Source organism: Oncorhynchus tshawytscha, linkage group LG20 (genome assembly GCF_018296145.1).
Source record: "Oncorhynchus tshawytscha isolate Ot180627B linkage group LG20, Otsh_v2.0, whole genome shotgun sequence".
NCBI classification, from domain to species: domain Eukaryota; kingdom Metazoa; phylum Chordata; class Actinopteri; order Salmoniformes; family Salmonidae; genus Oncorhynchus; species Oncorhynchus tshawytscha.
The window spans coordinates 10,636,408-10,658,468 of record NC_056448.1 but is presented as its reverse complement, the minus strand read 5'-3'; the positions used below and the strand labels follow the sequence as shown (position 1 = coordinate 10,658,468).

Genomic DNA, 22,061 nt, shown 5'->3' with positions numbered 1-22,061 from the left:
CAGACACACCTCAGAGAACTTGGCAGAGGAACTGTTGAGAGTCCAAGAATGGCAAGTAGATGGAAAAATGGTCTGTTAAGTTAGCGATGAAGAGCGGGGGGGGGGAAGAGTAGTGCCACAAACGTCTGCGGTTTGGATGCTGTTTGACGAGAGAGCAACTGAGGAATCCCTCAGCAGATGTCATAATGGAGGTCCGATCCTAATTGGAGGAGCCCCGCCTCCAAAGATCTGCAGATCCTCTGAGCTGGTGAAAGAACAAGGCCTCTGTCTACCCACGGCTTACTAAAGTCATGACAGTGAGACTGCACAGTGGCCACATCCGTTCCCTCTGGGAGGGTCTTCTCAAAAACGGGACAAATAATTACTGAGAGAAGAAACCGCATCAGCCCCTCGAAAGTGAGGCGGCTTGCATTTCTGAATGCAAATCTCTTATAAATGCAAAATATGGTCAGCATTGCTCTGTGCTGCTGGTTATAACATGGCAATAAGGAAGAGAGAGAAAAGAGGGACCAGTTTAATGTTTTAAGTGGGATGCTGCAGTTTTGCACATTGTTATTTATTTTTCTTTGATATGGTGCAATATTATATTTTTATGTTGTTCAGATTGTATTAGTTTTGAATAGCTACATTTATATGCACTTTGTTTATATACATTAGAAAGTTATACTTTAAATGCACATGTGTAATAGCATCCTTCCTTTTTACATTTATTTCACTTTATGGGATGCTGCAGTTTTGCAAATTGTTATTTATTTTTCTTTGATATGGTGCAATATTATATTATGCTGCTCAGATTGTATTCGTTTTGAATGGTTAGATTTGTATGCACTTTGTTTATATTAATTAAAAAGTTATACTTTAAATACAAATGTTTAATAGCATTATTTTTTCATAACAAACCAATGCATTTTTAAATACGTTTTGGTTAAGGTAGAGTATGATTTCATGTAATACTTTAATTAGAATTGTTTTAACACCAATCATAGTCAAACTATCGCAAACTGTTTGACTTGAAAAAATACAAAACATATTTTTTTAAAGAGCCGTTAGGGATCCAAAAGAACCGGCTCTTTGTGGTGAGCTGAGCCGAACGAGCCGGCTCACTGAGAAGAGCCGGAATGCCCATCACTAATCTGCAGAAATGTAGTGTGATTTTGTGTAGACGCTTTTCTTGTTTACAGTGGTAGAGATGTGTGATCGCCCCGATGTCGGTGTTGTAAACAGTTTTTACTCCTGTAATTGCAATAAAAGCAAGACTATAATTGAATTGCACATGTATTGTACAAAATGTTTATTCATGAATGGGAATATGCAGAAGAGTTTGGTCACGAGGGAAGAATGACGTCACCCTTTCAACCCGTTGAACAATCAGAGAGCTCCCGGTCAAGCGACAGGGACTTGAATAGCCCAACTTTTAATGTATTCTGCCTGAACCTAGCCAGCATAGCCTATCTTGGTGGTCTTATTTGTTCATATTAGCCACTCCTTTTCTATGTGTCGATGCTATTTGAATAGATTCCTACCGACTGACAATTTAGTCAACTCTGCATTGAACAGGTTTTGTAGTCTATCAAGAGCAGGCTATTCCTCGGTGAGTCCAACTTTTATAGGGTAAGTGTCCAGTGTTCATATTTACAAAGTTGATGCTAGACTGAATTAACTGTTAGCTCGCTAGCTGTTCGTATCTTTCGCTAACGAGCAAGTTTGGTTGAATGAAACAAATGTATCGGATAAAAAATAATCAAAAACAATGCCGTTGAACATTGTGCACTAATGTAGCCATTATATTCAGTAATCTATTGCTACAGGCTACTGTAGACACCTCAAAATCACGTCCAACGTGCCATGGGACTTGAGCGCTCGCTTGATACTTTGTAGCAGCCAAAAACTACAGTCCCATGAGTTTGTTTTCATTCATTAGTGCTGGATAGGCTATGGCGCCTTTAGAATAATGAGCAGAGGGCAAGACACGTTTCAATTGCAAATTGTTAATATTACACAGTTACATAATATGAATGCTAATAAGGGCTAACTCTCAAATAAGTTAACATGTAATTAGACAAAGTGTTACATTTTCACATTTTGTTAATGCCTCGTCCTGTTGCACTTTAAATACTATTTAGAGTTAGCTTTTTCAGCAGTTAAGCTTATTAAAAGTGTAAGATGTGTAACTATGCATTTTTTGTTGTTGTTGGTTTCAGAGCCGCTCCTGGACAAGTGGGGGAAAACTGTATGGACCAGGTTTAACATGAAGAGCCTTAAAGCAAAGTTTAGGAAGAGCGACGTAAGAACATGCATGACTTGTCAGTGGGGTTGGGTGGTGGTGGTATGTTATTGCCTGACAGAATGTTTTCATCCATTCATCCATTCATCCGTATGGCTCTGTGACTGTCATAGCAATGAAGCCCTCAGTCGTAAAGCTATTTCAATAACAGGTTGTTTCTCCATAGTTGTGACTGAATCATTTGGGTGTGACTTTTCCAGGCAGGGAGTATTCTAAAGATCCTACAGGAAGTGAGCAGCTTCCACTGAGTATGACTCATTGGTCGTCACGGTGACCTGTATCAGACAGCATTAGTGCCAGAGTGTGGCCATGAAGGGGGGCGATTTTAGACACTTTACACTGGCTACCTCCGTCATCTCGGAGGAGTACGTACCTAATCAGGAAGCTGGGGAGAAGTCCAAAAGTCAGGGAGTAGGACACTCAAGTTTGGGTTTTCATAAATCAATTTACATTTCTCAACCGTTCCTATTGTTATTGACAGGCAGACAATTTAAATGCAGAATACCTTCACTGAAATATGTAAGAGTTGATGAGTCCTCCTGTGTCACTGGAATACTAAGAGTTGCCAAGAGGCCCAAAAACTGTTTCAGGTTGGGATTATCTGTGGGAAAAGTACTTTGTGTTTAGCACTTGACGTGCGCCTTAAATCATAGGACATACATGGAAGGTATATTTTCTTGCATTATGCAAATCTGATGGGAAATTATTTCCCTAGATACCTCTATTAGCTTGTAATTATAAAAGTGTGAGGCTAAATGCAAATATTAATGCCACAGATAATGGAGTCGTGGATCTGATGCTTTTGTGGTGAAACATAGCCATGGCTTATTGCTGATGAATGTAGTTTAACAGTGGGAGTTGCAACCCGTGGGTGTTTTTCACATTAGGTTGCTTAGGAACAGTCGGTCTGTATCTCTGTGACCATCTACTTCACACCCACTTAATCACTTCTCACACTTTTTTTGCTATTAAAAATTCCTCTTCTGTCCTCAAGATTGGCTACAGTTCACTCTTTCCACTGGTTGCCTTAGTGTTAGTAGATTGAAAATGACCTAAACTGTGACCCGGTTCACTACTCTCATCCTCACAAGAAACACATCGTTCACTGGTGGTCATGGTAGAGTCTTGGACTGAATACATTCAAAACAAACGTTCAAAACTGCTCACTCAGGGGGAAAAAACCATCAGAATCAGCCGTAGACTTGCCTTCTTTATTAACGGATATATTATATTTTTGTTGAATTCTGGTTTAGTATACAATTGATCCCATCTTATGAATTTAACATGCTACTACTAGTTTTAAGAAGAGGCTCATGAGAGGTTCTCAAGTTGAGCTATCGGCCTGTACATATTCCATGTGGCGTTTAGATGGACAGCCTAAGTCAATACCAGAACCATGTGCCATTATGAGGCTTGACTTTTCCTCTCATACAATCTGAGAAAACCCTCCTCATATGTCAGAGTAGTGGGATTACTGTGGATCAGCTAGCTCCACAGACCACATTCATTCTTCCCTCAGCCATACCAAGCTAATCAAGGGCAATAGAAAGAAAATATCCTCCTGATTCTATTTTAGGGCTGTGTGGTAGCCTGAGATTGTGGTGGAATTCATTCCAGAGCCAGACATTCATTCTTTTACAAAACAAGGAGACCTGGAATGCCAGTATATAAATCGTTTTATGTAGTCAGCCATTTGCCAAAAAGTCATTTTAATGTAATGGCTATTTTATCCAAGGACTACGATAATGTTAACTGTCAAATCAATGCTAAATGTGTCTCTCGGGATTTTCTTAATCTACAATGATCTATTTGCAATAGGCATTCAAGTCAATCACTCTTACAACAGGGAACTCAGCTGAGAATGTTCAGGAATGGAGTGGAGTTGTGTCTACAGTGATTATTAGAGAAAAGTCTTGCCCAGCACTTCCAGCTATGTCATTATAGTTCATACATCCTAGTCTCAGCTATCCTTCCCTCTGCACCTCCTCCCCTACCCCCTGTTTCTTCTAGCCCAAGTGCATATTTTTCAGACTAGCCAGTAATCCCCTATAGACCTGTCCTTACCTGACACCTTCATTGAGTCTAGTCATCTAGTATGTATGCAACTCTCTGTTACAGATTAGCCTCTGTTGCTGCAACTGTGTCTTACTGGTTAGGCTAGACTGTGTTGCAATTGGCTCATACAGGTTGGACACAGTTCCATTGACCTGATGCTGTTTTACGGAACGCAAGCGCCTTCACAACCCAAATTGGAACTGGATCATCTAGCAGGCCTGTATTGACAGGGCCAGGTGGTGTAAATGTGCTTTCCCAGCTTGGTATTAAACAGATTTAACGTTGCATGAAGGAAAATGTTATATCAAGTGAGCCATGTAAGAAAACAAGTTTCACTGGTTAAAAAAAAAAGCAGCCATTGTAAACTATCAGCAGCAGGTGTCTTACAGTGTCTAGCTATAAGGTCGTGGTAAAGGAGAAGAGCTGATGAATGTTTTTTTTGTTGTATTTTTTGTATGTGTCTGTGAATATTGTTAGCATTTTAGTCTAAGCCCATTTGGCGATAGCAACAAAAGTGAGAGCCTTGTTTTTTTTTCTGTCTCAGTAAGTCTCTGTGGCTAATGGCCAAGCACATTCCCAGAAACCAGGTTATATCCAGTCTGCTCCCTCCCAGTCACCAATCAGAAATCCACAGCTGCAGTATCTAGACCACAGATCCAATCAGGAGAGAGCTTGAGACCTGGCCAAACTGCAGGTGACCAATCATAGAATCTGGCAGCGGCGCAGCATAGGGGAATGAGACTGGCTGGGCGCAGCGGGACAGGGAGGAGTTCAAGCCTCTGAAGTACTATGCTATTAGAGTCTTTGTAGATCCCTATTCCCAAGGTCTCTGTGGTTTACAGTAGCTACCTTCTGGTCTGGCCGAGTTACCATGAACAGTTTTGTACACACACACCTACACATTTTACAATATTCCTCATTTGAAGTATTGGAGAAATATAGATATTGGCATGTGTACTCGAGGTTGTTCCAGTGATTATTGTGGTATATCTATTGAAAATACCCACGGTCTGGCCGGTCGCGAGAAGAGAAATTGTAAACAACACTATTACAACCATGTGTGACCATGCTCATCTTGTTGTCATGTCAACATACTACCGTGTCCCTGCATTACCCTTCTCCCTCCCAGACAGACTCTCTAGCCTACTACCATACTTCTGCACTGGAGTTGATGTATTACCCTGCCCTGGCTGCCCAGAGGGATTAACAAAGGCTTGTCTCAACATACCGCCCCCTCCAATCCCCTCTAGCCTCCAGACTGTGTCTAATTCATGCGTGTGCTGGATTATGTATCCTCGACTCACCAAACACGGCTGTCTGAATGATCTCAGCACAGAGCAGGCTACACGCACACTGTCTCTTATCTCTGTCGTCTTACTGAAAGGCCTCTTAATGGGGGGACAGTGACAGTAAACCGGTGTAGGAGGGCTTTAATCTGGGCTGCCTGGTGGGGTGTGTGTGGGGGGGGGGGATAGATCCCGGAGGCTTGTCTGAGGGGGGTCTCAGAGACAGCCCAAACACTGACGTGGAGTTTATTAAAACTAGCACCACGTGGATTCTTTATCAGTTGTTTATAGAAGTAGAGACAAAGTAGTGGAACTTGGTCAATAACAGAAGGCTTGACTCCCAGTAATTCTAGGTTGAGCTGACACTGACCCGGAGCATGGTATAGGATGGCTCTGTGGATGTTTAGAGCGCGGTGCTAATTCTGTCTGTGTTTGAACGCCACAATGAAAAAAAAAAAGAATGTGGTAATAAATCAAATGTTCCTGGGCTCGGGCTGTGGCGTCAGTTACATTATCGCCAGGAATGAGGTAATGATACAGTCCACTGATCACTGATGAAGGGAATGCCACTAGAGTAGTGGGAGAGAGAGAAACTTAAGTAGAGATGTAAAGGAAGGCCTCCCTTTAAAGTTAACGCACATAGTTATTGGATTTAGGACGTCTTGCATTACTGCAGGCATGACATGTGACCTGAAGGAGTCCAGGTGAAAAGCTTGTAAGTGAGATCACTGACAAGGTCATACTGCTATTTGTCACAATTTGGCAACCTTGTGTCAATTTGTTCGCAGAACATCCCTCCTCTGGTCCATCTGATTCAGCTGATATTTTGTTAGTTGCGCCTCCATAATGCATAGAATGAGAAGAGGAAACTAAGTAATGAATGTGTTTCTGTGAGGGAGAGCTGTTTTTCCCACAATTTATCAACAGGCATTCAGTATTTCTGGAAATGGGGAGCTTTCTATGTCGAATGTTGCTTATTTATTGAACAGGAAAGGCTATTTGTGTTAGTACTGGGCTTATTTATTGAACAGGAAAGGCTATTTGTGTTAGTACTGGGATTACTTATTGAACAGGAAAGGCTATTTGTGTTAGTACTGGGCTTATTTATTGAACAGGAAAAGCTATTTGTGTTAGTACTGGGCTTATTTATTAAACAGGAAAGGCTATTTGTGTTAGTACTGGGCTTATTTATTGAACAGGAAAAGCTATTTGTGTTAGTACTGGGCTTATTTATTGAACAGGAAAGGCTATTTGTGTTAGTACTGGGCTTATTTATTGAACAGGAAAGGCTATTTGTGTTAGTACCGGGCTTATTTATTGAACAGGAAAAGCTATTTGTGTTAGTACTGGGATTACTTATTGAACAGGAAAAGCTATTTGTGTTAGTACTGGGATTACTTATTGAACAGGAAAAGCTATTTGTGTTAGTACCGGGCTTATTTATTGAACAGGAAAAGCTATTTGTGTTAGTACTAGGATTACTTATTGAACAGGAAAAGCTATTTGTGTTAGTACTGGGATTACTTATTGAACAGGAAAAGCTATTTGTGTTAGTACCGGGCTTATTTATTGAACAGGAAAAGCTATTTGTGTTAGTACTGGGCTTATTTTTACTGTATGCATCAAAAGCGACATTTAGGCCTCACCTTGGGGACGTAACTGAAAGGAAACTCCTGCACAACAATAAACCTTGTGCTTCTCCTGCACAATAATAAACCTTGTGCTTCTCCTGCACAACAATAAACCTTGTGCTTCTCCTGCACAATAATAAACCTTGTGCTTCTCCTGCACAATAATAAACCTTGTGCTTCTCCTGCACAATAATAAACCTTGTGCTTCTCCTGCACAATAATAAACCTTGTGCTTCTCCTGCACAATAATAAACCTTGTGCTTCTCCTGCACAATAATAAACCTTGTGCTTCTCCTGCACAATAATACACCTTGTGCTTCTCCTGCACAATAATAAACCTTGTGCTTCTCCTGCACAATAATAAACCTTGTGCTTCTCCTGCACAATAATAAACCTTGTGCTTCTCCTGCACAACAATAAACCTTGTGCTTCTCCTGCACAATAATAAACCTTGTGCTTCTCCTGCACAATAATAAACCCCACCAACTGCAATGGTTCAGAAAACCAGCATCTTCGCCAAGATCACATGTGAGGGAAAACATGATGTTCTTACTCTCAAACGCATACATATGCTTTCCAACAACAGTCCCTTGTCTGTACCCCTGCCTTGGCTACTCATCACCTTTACAAGATGAAAAACGGTGAAGTTAATTTGGCCAAGCTCAGTCTGCACTGCGGCGATGGGGAAGCCAGAGGATGGACTGAGAGACTTGACGCAAAAGGAAATGTGGAAATTATAATTTCTTCCCTCTGTTTATATAGCAGTAATTGATGCCATGGCAATATACAGTCAAGTATTTTTTGCATGATGTCTACACAATGGATTCCTAGCTACAATTGCTAGTCTAAATAGGCCATAAAGTTAATTTGACTAAATGTGGGGGTGTGCATTCAACACACGTTTAGAGGTTTAATACCGTGAGGTAATAATGTACATGTGAAAATGTACTATTTTGTATGAAAAAAACATGAGACTACTGCTATGTCTGAGAGTGGAAATCTGTCTGAAACCTACCATATGTTCTTTGTTTAACTCTGATTTGTCTGTGGTCTCCAATTCCTTATTCTGTTTGGAGTTTCAAAGTCATGTATACTGCTCGAGCCTATTTGAGATTGCTTAAGCAATTTCAGCTGTTATTTAGTAGAAAGGATGCCTTGTTTTGGGGACATTGTGCATGTGCTTTGTGTTAGGAAGTGCTTGAAGTGAACATTTCCATTGTTTATCGTAATGCTGTAGATACTTGCCACCCTTTCTACACAGACATGCATCTGTGTGGTGGCAGACAGGCAATACCCATAGGGACGCACTTGAAGTGGTGTCAGACCTCGGGTCATCGGCTGTTCCTCAGATCATTTGTTTTGTGCAGTTGTCTTTGCTGAGCCTGAGAAACAAATCGTATTGCCTGTAGCAAGTTTGCGCTCCGGTGTAAAACTTTCTCCATAAGCCAAACATTAAAATCATGGCTCTTGGGTTTTGCTTGTCCTTGGGGGTCCAGAGAAGAGAGAGAGAGAGAGACTTTTACAGTTGCTGTCTGTCTGCACTAAGTGGTCTCTGTGTAAATCTAGGCTGATGATTTCACCAGCAGGCCGTAGTGGAAGTCCTTCAGACCAGACCCGGTATGGTAGTACAGTGCACGATAGTGAGAATACCAGAGGCATCAGGTATACTTATACAGTACATTGCTCTTATTGTGTGGAGAAGTAATCCTTGAATAGTTGGCACGGTAACAGTATAGAGAGAATACCAGAAGCTGGCTGAGTGACACAACTGTGAGCATTGGAATGAGAACAAGTCTACATATGGAAAAGTGTATTCGGATGGCAATCCAGAACAGAACACCCCATATACTTGACTATTGTGTAGAAAGTACATGCCTTGTTTCACAGTATTTACAGTTGAGGGAACACACTTTCCATGGACTGCTTCATGTCGAGCTTAACATACACTCGTAATCAAATGTTTACTAGGGTCTTGGTGTCTTTTACCGAGATTTTTCCTCTCACAATCTCCATAACCCCCCCAGGTCAAATCTATTTATACGATTTGGGCTGCAGATTATGGTCTAAGTGTACTTTTGCCCTCAGGAAATTGCATCCGGGATAGAGCTTTGCAAGATGGCCTCCTCTTTGTTGAGTGGGACACTCAAGCAGTTTCCAGAAATGCTGCATCTGCAATTCTCAGTAGGTCTTATGTAGTTTGTTTCTGTTCTGCAGTAAGTCCTCCTATACATGATTGATCTCTGCTATCCAGTAAAGAGCCCTGCTATCACCAGGGACCGCTGTGCTGCTAACCTGGTGTGACCCAGTGAGCTTCATTTACTGTGTGTTTATGATGTTGGCCCAGTTGCCTGCTGTACTGTAATGGGAGTGGCACAGTTAGGATCATTACATACTTGGTACAGCTAGGAGACCCAGGTGCTTGCATGACCTGTGGCTAAATAAGTTTTGCTCTACATATTTTGTTGACAGGCATCACTCAATCTTTTGGAATGAATTAGCAAATTCAGCTTTAAGCGTTATTGTTATTATGGCAACATTGGTGAGAGGATCAACAGTTTGTTTTAGTCGGATACTCAGTTCACTGTTTTAAGGGTCAGTCTTCCTGATTTCCTTCTTCCTAATATAAAGTGTCTCAAACTAAACAAATACATTGAGTGTAGCTGAAGGAATTACAACTTTGCAGTCTGGGTTTGTTTTTTTCTATTGGAGAGACGGGGCCTCAAAGAACAGGAAGTGGACTTGAGTCTAGAACAGATTTTGGAATAACATTTGATGTGAACATTTATTTTCACCTAATTCATGTCTATTTTCTTTGAATTCTCCATGCTGGTTAGGAAAATGCTTTTGCTCAATTAGGATGAAATTGTGCATATCTGTTCCATTCAAAACTCGTTTTGATATTCGCCATGGGGATTAGTATTTCATGTGATACTATCCGGTTTGACAACAAGCCTTCTTTTTTGAGATGTCACATATGTCTCAGAGAGAGTATTGATAGGGGGTTCACCTGTTGGGTTTCTGACCGGCGCATCCGGTGAGGTTCACAGCCCATACATAAAGTAGTCCCCCTGTACACCATACTGTAACCGGACTCATCAGGGATAGGGGTGTTCAGAGGAAAACCCGCTCAGGAACATTACAATAATAACCTTTTTTTTAAAATACTGTCAGGGTAATTCATGGCAAAGATAGTCTATTTAGCATGTAATGTGCCCAAAAGGGAGTAGTTTCTCTATCATTGTGCTATCCTGCTGCCAGACTATGAACATGTAATGTGCCCAAAAGGGAGTAGTTTCTCTATCATTGTGCTATCCTGCTGCCAGACTATGAACAGAGACCATTGTGTAGTGATTTAGGGAGCAGAGTGCATGCTTTTCACAGGTTTGACTGGCCTATTGTATAGGAGATGGTACATGTTTAACCTGCCTATGGGCTGACACCATACTGTCTGTACCCTGGGGTTTAGGTTGGGAGACTATCATGGTGCTAGTTTCATAGGCAGATGAAACAATCCAATTAGTTGAAAATCCCAATTTTGAAGTATTGCAGGTGTGTAGCTTGATACAGTACAAACTACCAAAAGAGGCCCACCCATCCTGCATTAGATCAAACCGAACAATATTGATACAGTTTTGTGAAAAGTTAGTTGATTTTGGAACGTTACTCAGATTTTCGGGAACACTACTCAGAGGACAACTGTTCCCGCCACTCTCGTTCTCCCGAGGAAGACCTGTTAGAGATAAGGGCTGAATGTTTACTCTTGGAAGAGGGTGGTTATGTTTGTCCCACGTCTTTCTTTACCCCGATGGTCATTTAGCCACACAAGCCCCTCCAGATAATGTTAAGTGTTTCCTGTTTTTACAGGGCTTGGCCCTGACTCAAGAGAGACCCCAGACCAGCCGGTAGCCACGGGGCCATTTTACACAATATTTCATTCAGCTCTGGGTTTATGAAGGGATGTCGCTAGTCATGGTTTAGTTTTATACGCGTCCAAATCCAAGTGAAAATCTGTTCAATTGTTTACTCTTGAACTTTTGCATTAGTTTGAGTACATCGCAACTTCCTACAACCCCTCACTGAAACTGATCATCTGTCTCCATGTTTGACAAAAGAGCATATTCCAGCCCAAGCTGATCCATGTCATCACTAATGTGATCCATGTACTTCTACTGATGGACAGTAGCCTAATTTGTAGCTAGTGTTTCCTTGCTTAGGGAGGGGGCTGACTCAGCCCGGATACAGTATACCGAGTTAGCTATTGCTCTAGATTTTGTTTTGAGTGAACATCTGCAGCAGTGAGGAGTCTCGCATGACATATGTGCAAGGGCTGATACATACACATTTTAGTGTGGTGAGTGAGTGTACTATATAAGTAAGTGTGTATTACTATTATCTTGCATTTGGGGGGGTTTACTGTTGTGTGTTTTATGGCAGTTTTATCAGAGGCACAGCATCCAGCCACGCCCATATTACAGTGGTTTTGAATTTGATCCATTCCATGGAATGTCACTCCCTTTGAAATTTGAGCATTGCATTCCGCTCCACTTAGTCCACTACTGTAGATCTGTCAAATGCAATGGTAAGGCATTCACAGTCCACTGCAGCAATATCCCGCCTCCTGTGTGTCCGTTTCATCTATCGCACTACACCGTACAGTCACGCGATATTGTTCAGTGTTCTGTTTGGTTAGTTCTTCTAGAGCACGGCAGTATTTTCATGTTATGTTATCTTCTCCGTTCTACTGCAGTTGAAGTAATGCTGGTGCAACCACAGTTCCACAGACATCCTCTGGGTTCAAATGAAAGAGAACTGGGAACTGTGGATGTGGCTTGGAAATGCAGAGAAATTTCTCTTTGAAACTGTGAAATGTTTTTGCAGGCTCCAATCAACAACTTTATTATAGATTATTTACTAAATGTGAATAAGGCTAGTCGACATGTGAAATCCAGCTGGAGTGTAGTAAGGCCTAATGGGCAGGAAGGTGATGTGGACTTTGACCCCAGTCTGTCAGAAGTGCAGAGTGAGTGGATTTTAATGGTGTTGGAGAACAGAGCAGACCAGAGCAGGACTGCCACCATTTAAAAGTAGCTGCACTGTGTCTCTGTATTAATCTGTAATCCCTGTTTACCCTCCTGCACATTCTGACAGTATCCGCTATGGTCTCTCTATCTGGCTGGCTGGCTCACTCCCTTACTGTACTATACACTGACTGACTGTTATTGACTATCTTTGTCTGGCTCACTTCCTTGCTGCACTACCAAGGAGTCTGTCACTGACTGTTTGTAACTTCAAATCACATTTTTTTGGTTGCGTACACATATTTCGCAGATGTTATCGCAGGTGCAGCGAAATGCTTATATTTCTTGCTCCAACAGTGCAGTAATACCTGACAATACAATACAAAACAATACACAAATCCCAAAAATAAAAACTAAGAAATATCAGAACGAGCAATGTCAGAGTCCGGAATATATATTTACCGTGCCTTCAGAAAGTATTCACACCACTTGACTTTTTCCACATTTTGTTGTGTTACAGCCTGAATTTAAAATGGATTAAATTGAGATGTTATGTCACTGGCCTACATACAATACCCCATAATGTCAAGGTGGAATTATGTTTTTTGAAATGTTTAGGAATTAATTTAAAATTAAGATAGTATTCACACCCCTTGACCTTTTCCACATTTTGTTGTTACAAAGTGGGATTCAAATTTATTTAATTGTATCTTTTTTTTTAAAGATCTACACAAAATATTCTTAATGGAAGAAAATTCTAACTTTGTAAAAAAAAATGGATGAAAAATAAAACGCATACAGTGCCATGGGAAAGTATTCAGACCCCTTGACTTTTTCCACATTTTGTTACGTTACAGTCTTATTCTAAAATGGATTTAAAAATAAAAAAATCCTCAGCAATCTACACACAATACTCCATAATGACAAAGCTAAACCAGGTATTTTTTTTCTTTTTTTTGCAAATGTATTAAAAATAAAGCTTCACGTCTGGAGGAAACCTGGCACCATCCCTACGGTGAAGCATGGTGGTGGGAGCATCATGCTGTGGACATGTTTTTCAGCAGCAGGGGCTAGTCAGGATAGAGGCAAAGATGAATGGAGCAAAGTACAGAGAGATCCTTGATGAAGAGCGCTCAGGACTTCAGACTGGGGCGAAGGTTCACCCTCCAACAGGACAACGACCTTTAGCACACAGCGAAATACAACGCAGGAGTGACTTCGGGACAAGTCTCTGAATGTCCTTGAGTGGCCCGGCCAGAGCCCGGACATGAACCCGATCAAACATCTCTGGAGAGACCTGAAAATAGATGTGCAGCAACGCTCCCCATCCAACCTGACAGAGATTGAGAGGATCTGCAGAGACGAATGGGAGAAACTCCCCAAATACAGGTGTGCAATGCTTGCACCAACTTTTTTTTATAAGCCTAATTATAGAATTACATATAGAATCCCTATTAATTGACGAGGATCTCTGTGGGCCTTGTCGTAAAGATTTATAATTTTAACTTTAAAATGTTTTACTTTTTATTGTCTCATGAACACAACCCGTTACACAAAACCAAAAAGTGTCATGACATTTGGCGATTGTCATTAGGCCAGAATTAAAGCGTCCACTGTTGTCTGCACACGGCTCAGTAGTGTCGGCCACTCATCCCTGCCGTGGCAAAATGTCAGTGTTCTCGTGGAACCACATCACATTTTAGAGCGTAGGCTGTACCACTCATTTTCAGTGGTGTAAAGTAGTACTTTTTTTCAGTGGTGTAAAGTATTTTTACTTAAGTCGTTTTTTTGGGTGTTTGTACTTTACTTTACTATTTATTTTTTTGACAACTCTTACTTTTACTTCACTACATCCCATAAAGAATATATTGTACTTTTTACTCCATACATTTTCCCTGACAACCCACAAAGTACTACTTACATTTTGAATGCTTAGCCGAACACGCACTTATCAAGTGAACACATGGTCATCCCTACTGCCTATGTTCTGGCAGACTCAGTAAACAGAAATTCATCTTTTGTAAATAATATCTGAGTGTTGGAGTGTGCCCCTGGCTATCTGTACATAAAAAATAAAATGAAAAGAACATGGTGCTGTCCGCTTTGCTTAATATAAGGAATTTGAAATTATTCATATTTTTACTTTTGATACTTAAGTATATTTAAAACCAAATACTTTTAGACTTTTACCCAAGTACTATTTTACTGGGCGACTTTCACTTTTACTTGAGTAACTTTCTATTAAGGTATCTATACTTTTACTCAAGTATGACAATTGAGTACTTTTCCCACCACTGCCCATTTTCGAATCCATTCGCACATTTTTCTGACATGCGGTTATGATAAAAAGTTATGTAATAGCCTACAGTTTTCTTGATATTTTGTTTTAGTTATTGTGATTGGCCCAGGTTTTACCAGTACGGCGTACCCCCACTATTTATTTTGCCGGGACACCGTACTGGACTGTACCGCCTTACTTTCACCCCTGACTGTATCAGAGATTCAATGACCAGGAGATTGCATGTGATGAGCTGCTGCATTTTGCAGCTGGACTTTTTCCTTATCCTCAGCTAGCTGCATGTAGAGATAGCCTAGCCGACTGGAATAACACTGGCTATTCCCAAATCTCTTGCAGAGCCGTGTCTCATTACGCTGCATACCAAAAATAGTGACAGAGACTTTAGTAGCCAGCAGCCACACCGGGCCCTCTACAGTATATATCAGGGCTGACTTCGCTGCTCTACTTTCCCCTGGCCCCTGCTGTGTAGAAACTGCAGGTCACCAAGTCCTCCACCAGCACGGCTCAGTTAGCGCTACAACAGAAAGGGATGAATCGATTTATAAACAAAGCACTGTGAGCAGTAAGCACCACTGTTCAATCACATCCCATGGACAAATTCATGCAGTATACAGTCATTTTCATGAGTACATAATACTAGAAATGTTGTTTTGACAATGTACCTTTTTTCTGTTCCTACAGTGTATGTAGTATATGTAATATTTGACATCTGTAGGAGCCTTCAAAGGGTATTGTTTTCCAGACGTTATACACCGAGTCACCTGGCTTGTTATATAAAGCAGGCAGACGGGCAGCAAGGTTATCAGTTCCTGTTCAATTGAACGTTCGAATGGACAAAACGAGTGACCTAAGCGACTTTGAGTGTGGTATTATCTTCTGTGCCAGGTGCGCCGGTTCCAGTACCTCAAACGACTGGCCTCCTGGGCTTTTCACATACATCATAGTCTAGGGTTTACAAACACAAAACATCCAGACAGCGGCAGTCCTGTGGACGAAAACAGCTCGTTGAGGAGAGAGGCCGAAGGAGAATGGCAAGAATCGTGCAAGCGAACAGGCGGGCCAAATAACGGCACAGTACAACATTAGTGTGCAGAACGGCGTCTCGGAACGCACAACTCGGTGGTCCTTGTCACGAATGGGCTATTGCAGCAGACGACCACACCGGGTTCCACTCCTATCAGCTAAAAACAAGAAGAAGCGGCTCCAGTGGCCACACGATCACCAACACTGGACAATTGAGGATTGGAAAATCATTGCCTGGTTCGACGAATCTCAGTTCCTGTTGCATCATGCTGATGGCAGAATCAGGATTTGGTGTAAGCAACATAAGTCCATGGACCCATCCTGCCTGGTGTTACCTGTACAGGCTGGTGACAGTGGTCTAATAGTGTGGAGAATGTTTTCCTGGCACACATTAGGTCCCTTGATACCAATTGAGCAACATTTCCATGGCCCAAAAAATTCAGGCTGTTATGGAAGAAAAGGGGCTCCGGCCTGGTACTACCATAGATGGGTGTATCTAACAAAATGGCCACTGAGTGTATACAGTATTTCACGTTTCAGTTCATTATCTATAGATCACAGCAACAGCCTTCAGATGAGATGACTGTAGTCTGCCTGCACAGTACCTGAGCTTGATATTAATAAGAGGAATAATCTACCATACAACACCAACGTCAGATCATCCTGACAGTATAACCCCTTCACTATTTAGGAGCTAGAGTTCTACAGGGAAGAAACATGTGTTCACTAATTGCTACCACTAGGCTTGTGTTATCTAATACTGTAAGATATGCTTTCAGTTTGAGTTTCTCAAAGAAAACCAGTTGGCTGAATCCAAATGCCCTCTATTACCATGTATGGAAAGTTGGAAACCAATCACGTGGAGGTTTTCAGATTTGTTTTACCTATTTATCCACTTACCCACGTGAAAAAAAATACTACAGTACTTACTACATAATTCCATACTAAACTGTAGTATATTATATCATACTATACTACACACTGCAGTATCCCTCGATCATGTGTAGTACTTACTATAGAATGTTGTAGAATACTATAGTAAATACTAGAGTATTATCTGCAAAAAATCACTGTAGTAAATAGTACAGTAATGTATACAACAGTCCACAAAAGCACTACATTAATTACAATAGTATATACTAAGTTTTCTTTTACCAATTTTAGACAATAGTTTAAGTGTAGACTTTAGATTCTGCAAAAAGAGATTACAGTGAATACTACAGTAAAGTCCGCAAAAACACTACAGTATTTATTTAAAAAAATATATGTAGTATTTTTTTTATGTGGAAAGTTGTGTGTGAGCTGAGTTTATAGATGATGAATGTGTTATACCCTGCTGTGTGTACCAGATCAGAACAGTGCATCTTGCCGGTGTTGGGTAGGGTAAGGTTTGGTATTCCCGGACTGTCTTTGAGCTGGTTTCTGTTACAACATTCCCAAAATAGTGATAGAGTAGAGGAGTGTCTGACCCCTCTGCTCTTTCTGCAGCTCATCTATGCATACCTGAGGTCGCAGGTCTCTTCAACAGGTCCCCTTCCTCTGCTCACGTGTCGGTGTCAGGTAGAACCCATAAGAACTAATAACATAGCTTCAACGTAAACCTGGCTTTGAAATAGCTTTGGAAAGGACACCATGGAATAAGCACCATCTCCTACCGTCCACATACTGATGTCTGATAGACATCTTGACTTTTGATGACACTTCTATTGTAGGATGGCCCTCAAATAAAACGGAATTAATACTACCTACCAGGCCAGACAGCTTTACGTGCTGCTCTGAAGGAAACTGAGTATATGAGTCAGTCACAAAGCATTGGTCCGGTTTGTTTTTAGTGTGGGAGGGAGTGCTAAAGCCTCTTGACTGGGGGAGAGTTCTCAGTGTTATTTTCCTCCCTGTTACAGAGGCGGACTGTCAGACTGATGGATAGTCCTCCTCTTGCTTGAAGAGTCAACTTTCAGAGTTCCCACTCTACTCAGTCACCTTCTCTCTCTCTCTCTCTCTCTCTCTGCACGTACGTGCACACAAGTGCCGAGAGAATGGATACACGTTCTCCCTTCATAACTCTCTCCTTCCAGACGGAGCCTCCCATCATCCTAACAGTTAAGCCAGTGCCTTAACCCTCCAAAAAGATGGACGTGAGTGGGTGGATGGCTGCTATCATTGAGCATGCCAGGCAGGTTAGGGCAGAGTCAGTGTGGCCTGGCCAGCCAGTGACCTCCCATTATGAGGTCAGACTGGAGCCCTGTACGTCTTGACAGTCAGTCAGGATTACAAATGAGGGCAATTCGTTGTTAAAATGGACTGTGGCAGAGTTAGAAAAACAATCCTCCTTGTTTTGGGACATTAGTCATTTTCGGGATATTTCAACCATCCCCGTGGCCTCATTTATCAATGGTGCATGCGCACAAAAATACCCTAAACCTTTCGTGCGCTGGTTTTCCCGCAAAGGTTCGTATTTATCCATGCTGAACTTGAAGGGAAAGTTTGCGTATTTCCACGCACTTCTTAAACCATATTTACGCACGACTCCTAGCGGTTTATCAATTGTAATAATGGTAGGCTAATAAAACATTAGAGTAGGCCTAATGATAAAACGGGTGCATTTTCTATTGGTAAGAAGGTCGCATAGCAATGTCGCCCAATATAGGATATTTATTGTACTTTTATTATATAGGCCTAAATCATAATCATATTGCTGGGCATGTATCCTTTTCTCACATGACTGGTTTATACACAACAATTAGTAGGCTACCATTTATCAATCGCTCATTCAATAGTCAACCATGCTCGAAAGTAAAGACCGTTGGCCTCTGACAGTATGGGTAGGGTACAGTATTGCTGTGCGATAGGAGCTCGAGTCTGCGCAACATAATATCCTGTTTAATCTCAAAATCTATACCAAGGCAGGACATAGAAACACAATCATTTATTGATGAATATTATTATTATTTTTTTTTTTGGGGGGGTGGGGGTTATTTAGTACATTTTTTATTTAGGACATTTAGATAAACAAAGTATTGAACAATTCGTATTTTGCATAACGTGTGCACTGTAGCATTTACTTTTAAAGTGTTCAATAGACAGTTCATTCTGCAAAATTCACGGCCAGTGTTTGGCAGTCGCAGCTAAACAATGTCACTCGCTAATTTCTCGAAAAAAGATCACATTTGACAAAGCGCTTTAGAAACTGTCATGACCCAGTTCCAACATCTTCAAATCATACAGCCAATGAGGGGATTTATGTTACCATAAAATGCTAATGGAGGGCGTTTTCCAGCCGGGGGGTTGTAACGCGAGCGCAGAAATATAATATGGCTCTGATTTATCAATGAAAACATGCGTCTATGTTGAAAGCGACAGTTTGGTAAATCTCAATTATTTGTTGCGCACGCAAATCTAGAATCTCCATGTACGCCAGAATTGTGTTAGAAATGTGTGCACGGTTGATAAATGAGGCCCCTGGGCTCTGGTAAAATGAATGCCCTTGTAAATCTGTGCAGACAAGCATTTATTTGAGCAATTGATTTCATGATGTAGGAGCAGAGGGAAGCTGGCTCCCCGAGGCATTGTGTTTTCACAGTAATATGATCCAGTGGACTCAGGCAAGAAAACATGGGATAAGCCTAAGGTTTCGAACTGAATGAGTGTCATGCAGTATAGCCACTGGTCATCAGGCCACGGTGGCCAAAAATGTGTTAAAAGTGAAACAATCTTCTGTTAATGGCTTTGAAACAACCTCCTGGTGCAGCTTGTCTAATGCCTTTAAGCTATAATGGAACTGTGTTCATCAAGTTATGTAATGGGGAGTTCCCTATTTAAGGATTAAGTCTAAATGGGATTATCACCTAGACTAGAGGTCACCAGAGAGACATGGCTGGCCGTGTTCACATGCTGAATTGTGTTAGCTAGGTTCACTGTGGAGTAAAACCAACCAAAAGCTATGACGTCTCTTATCTTTTATGCTAATTGTCTACAATGGGTAAGGAACTGTGGTTTTTGCCACACAGGATTTGAACAGGAGTGGGAGGGTGGTAGGTACATTCAACTCTGTGAATGAGAAGCATTAACCTCTGTGATATTGTTTCCTTCTCTCCCTCCTCAGGCCCATGAATGGAGCAAAAACGATGAGCGCCTCCTGGCAGCTGTGGAACATGGGGAGGTGGAGAAGGTGGCCTCTCTCCTCACCAAGAAAGGAGCCAGCGCGGTCAAACTGGACAATGAGGGAAAGTCAGCGTGAGTATCGAGGGTTGAGGGATGGTGTTGAGCCACACACAGATAAGAAACAGGGAATTGGGACAGCTTGGAGATTTAGGAGGTGGGTTTTGCAAACTGAATTAAAGGACCATTTGAAATATGAGTATAGTCATGTTTATTGTTTAAATCAATTACATATTTGCTAATCTTCCCCAGACCATCTACAACTCCAACACTGAAACTGTTTCAGTGCAGAATAGAAGTTGCAGTATGTGGATATTCCCCCACAGTTCTATGATGACACATCCTACAATAGTTGATAATAATGGAATTGGCCCCGGGCAACTGTTCGACTCAATAAGCCATAGCCCCTGTCACTAGTGGAGATGCTATTGAACTGAACTGCCCTAGATACCCCGTTGAAGGAGGGAATAAGTCATCTGGAGCCAGAGACGGTTTAGGTATTATCATGGTTAGAGAAAGTTAAAGAAAGTCATGCAAATCACTGGTTCTGAATTAACTGCAACCTGACAATGAGTTGCTAAGTATAGCACCATAGAGATGTAATTGTATCTGTACGAGCATCGCTGTCATCGTATATCTCCTTTCTTCCTCCTTTTGTCTATCTGTTTAGCTTTGCCCTTCCTCCTATTCCATAATGAATATGTGCTAACGTCTAAATGGCATCTTTTGTTACTCATGATGGGGGAAATGATTAAATTGGTGAGCTAATGATTCATAAAATGCACCCCACGCACTGTTTTGGCAAAGCCATTCCTGTGCCCTTCTCTCTTTTCATGTGTACAAACCTGTGAGAATCTATGGACTTTCATTGATCGCCTATTGAACATGATATAATTCCAATTGTATAGAGTAGGGCATGGTCTCCTTTGTGTTTAACAATCTCCCAAATACCACAAAGCGTGATTGTGTCCTGATATTGTCCTGATTTCTATAGGCTCTGAATGGACTTGACAGCCATGCTCCCACTTCCTAGCTGGACCAGATAATGCAGAGGGACAGTGTTAATGTTTGACCTCTTTCTGACAGTTGTAGACAGAGCACCACCACCAGAGACCAGTGAAAGATGACACCACTGACCTAAATATATTTAGTCATTTACTTTGAGGGAGATATGCACACACCAGCCAGCCACACAATTAGGGCTGGGAATTGCCAGGGACCTCACAATACGATATTATTACGATACTTAGTTGCCGATATGTATTGTGATTCTCGCGATTCTATGTTTTATGAATCGGAAACTGTGATTTTATTGCGATTTGATGTCCCCAAAATATTGCTCACTATAAATCTGCTGCAAGAGAAAGAATGAGAATGAGTTTTGATCAGTCCGGGGGAATAAAAGGGCTGAAAACATGTTGGCTCACTATTTAAAAAGAAGATGGAGGACAAGCTATAGGATGAAAACTACCAGAGTTTTGGCACAGGTACAGCTGAATACAGAAACTATTTGACATTAAAAACATCTACATAGCCTGATAGTTACATATTGCAATATTCTTTTTGGACCATATTATATAGACATTTGACTCCAAGTATCGATTTGTAATATACATATATGTCTATATAATATCGTCCAAAAAATAATATTGCAATATGTAACTATCAGGCGACGTAGGTGTTTTTAATGTCACTTATATAAAGACACCATTGTTTACATATCTGACCTTCCCATGTTTCCCAGAAGGACACACACTGACTGGCATGGCATTCCCAAACAGTCAGTGTCGCCATGGAGATACTGGAGACTTCTAATTTGTACATAATGACTAGAATGGGTGGTGGTGTTGGTGCTGGTGTCTGAAAGCACGACATCTCTCATTATTATTATTATTGCAAAACACACACAGACAGATAATCACGTGATAACTCTGTTTGTGTGTGTGTGTCCTATGTAGCCTGATTCATTAGGAAAATGTAACTCATTCAGTTCATTACATGACGTGTAACTGCAAGTCATTGTCTTAAATTAATATTGATAATATCGTTTTCTAGGAGTTAAATTGTGCCCTTCCACTTGTGCTTGTTATCATAAATGAATAATAATTTATTGACCTAGCAATTGATGTCCCGGGGAAGTGTAATTGGTGTTGAAATGGGGCTCACTGTGGAAGCTGTTGAAGAATGCTTAATTAAACATTCATTAAAAATGAAACAGTCTATTCTGGCTGTGCCAGGCATATCAAACATGTTAGTCAGGCAAGTGTGTTTGATTAATGCCTTTCCATTCTGAGGGTAATTCATTTC

The 22,061-nt window shown here is 41.1% G+C and overlaps 1 protein-coding gene across 4 annotated transcripts in view; it reads left to right on the top strand.

Annotated features, from left to right (window-relative positions):
* The first annotated feature begins 1,365 nt into the window (after positions 1-1,365).
* rai14 (retinoic acid induced 14) overlaps positions 1,366-22,061 on the top strand; it is a 44,787-nt gene continuing 24,091 nt past the window's right edge. Inside the window, exons 1-3 of one of the 4 annotated variants that reach the window (XM_024380841.2) lie at positions 1,366-1,591; positions 2,202-2,284; positions 19,699-19,829. In XM_024380841.2, the coding sequence (XP_024236609.1) occupies positions 2,249-2,284; positions 19,699-19,829 (167 nt within the window). In that variant the 5' untranslated portion in view covers positions 1,366-1,591; positions 2,202-2,248. Of the gene's footprint in view, positions 1,612-2,201; positions 2,285-19,483; positions 19,576-19,698; positions 19,830-22,061 lie in introns of those variants that run through there. The other 3 variants (XM_024380840.2, XM_024380839.2, XM_024380842.2) reach the window with 3 other exon arrangements.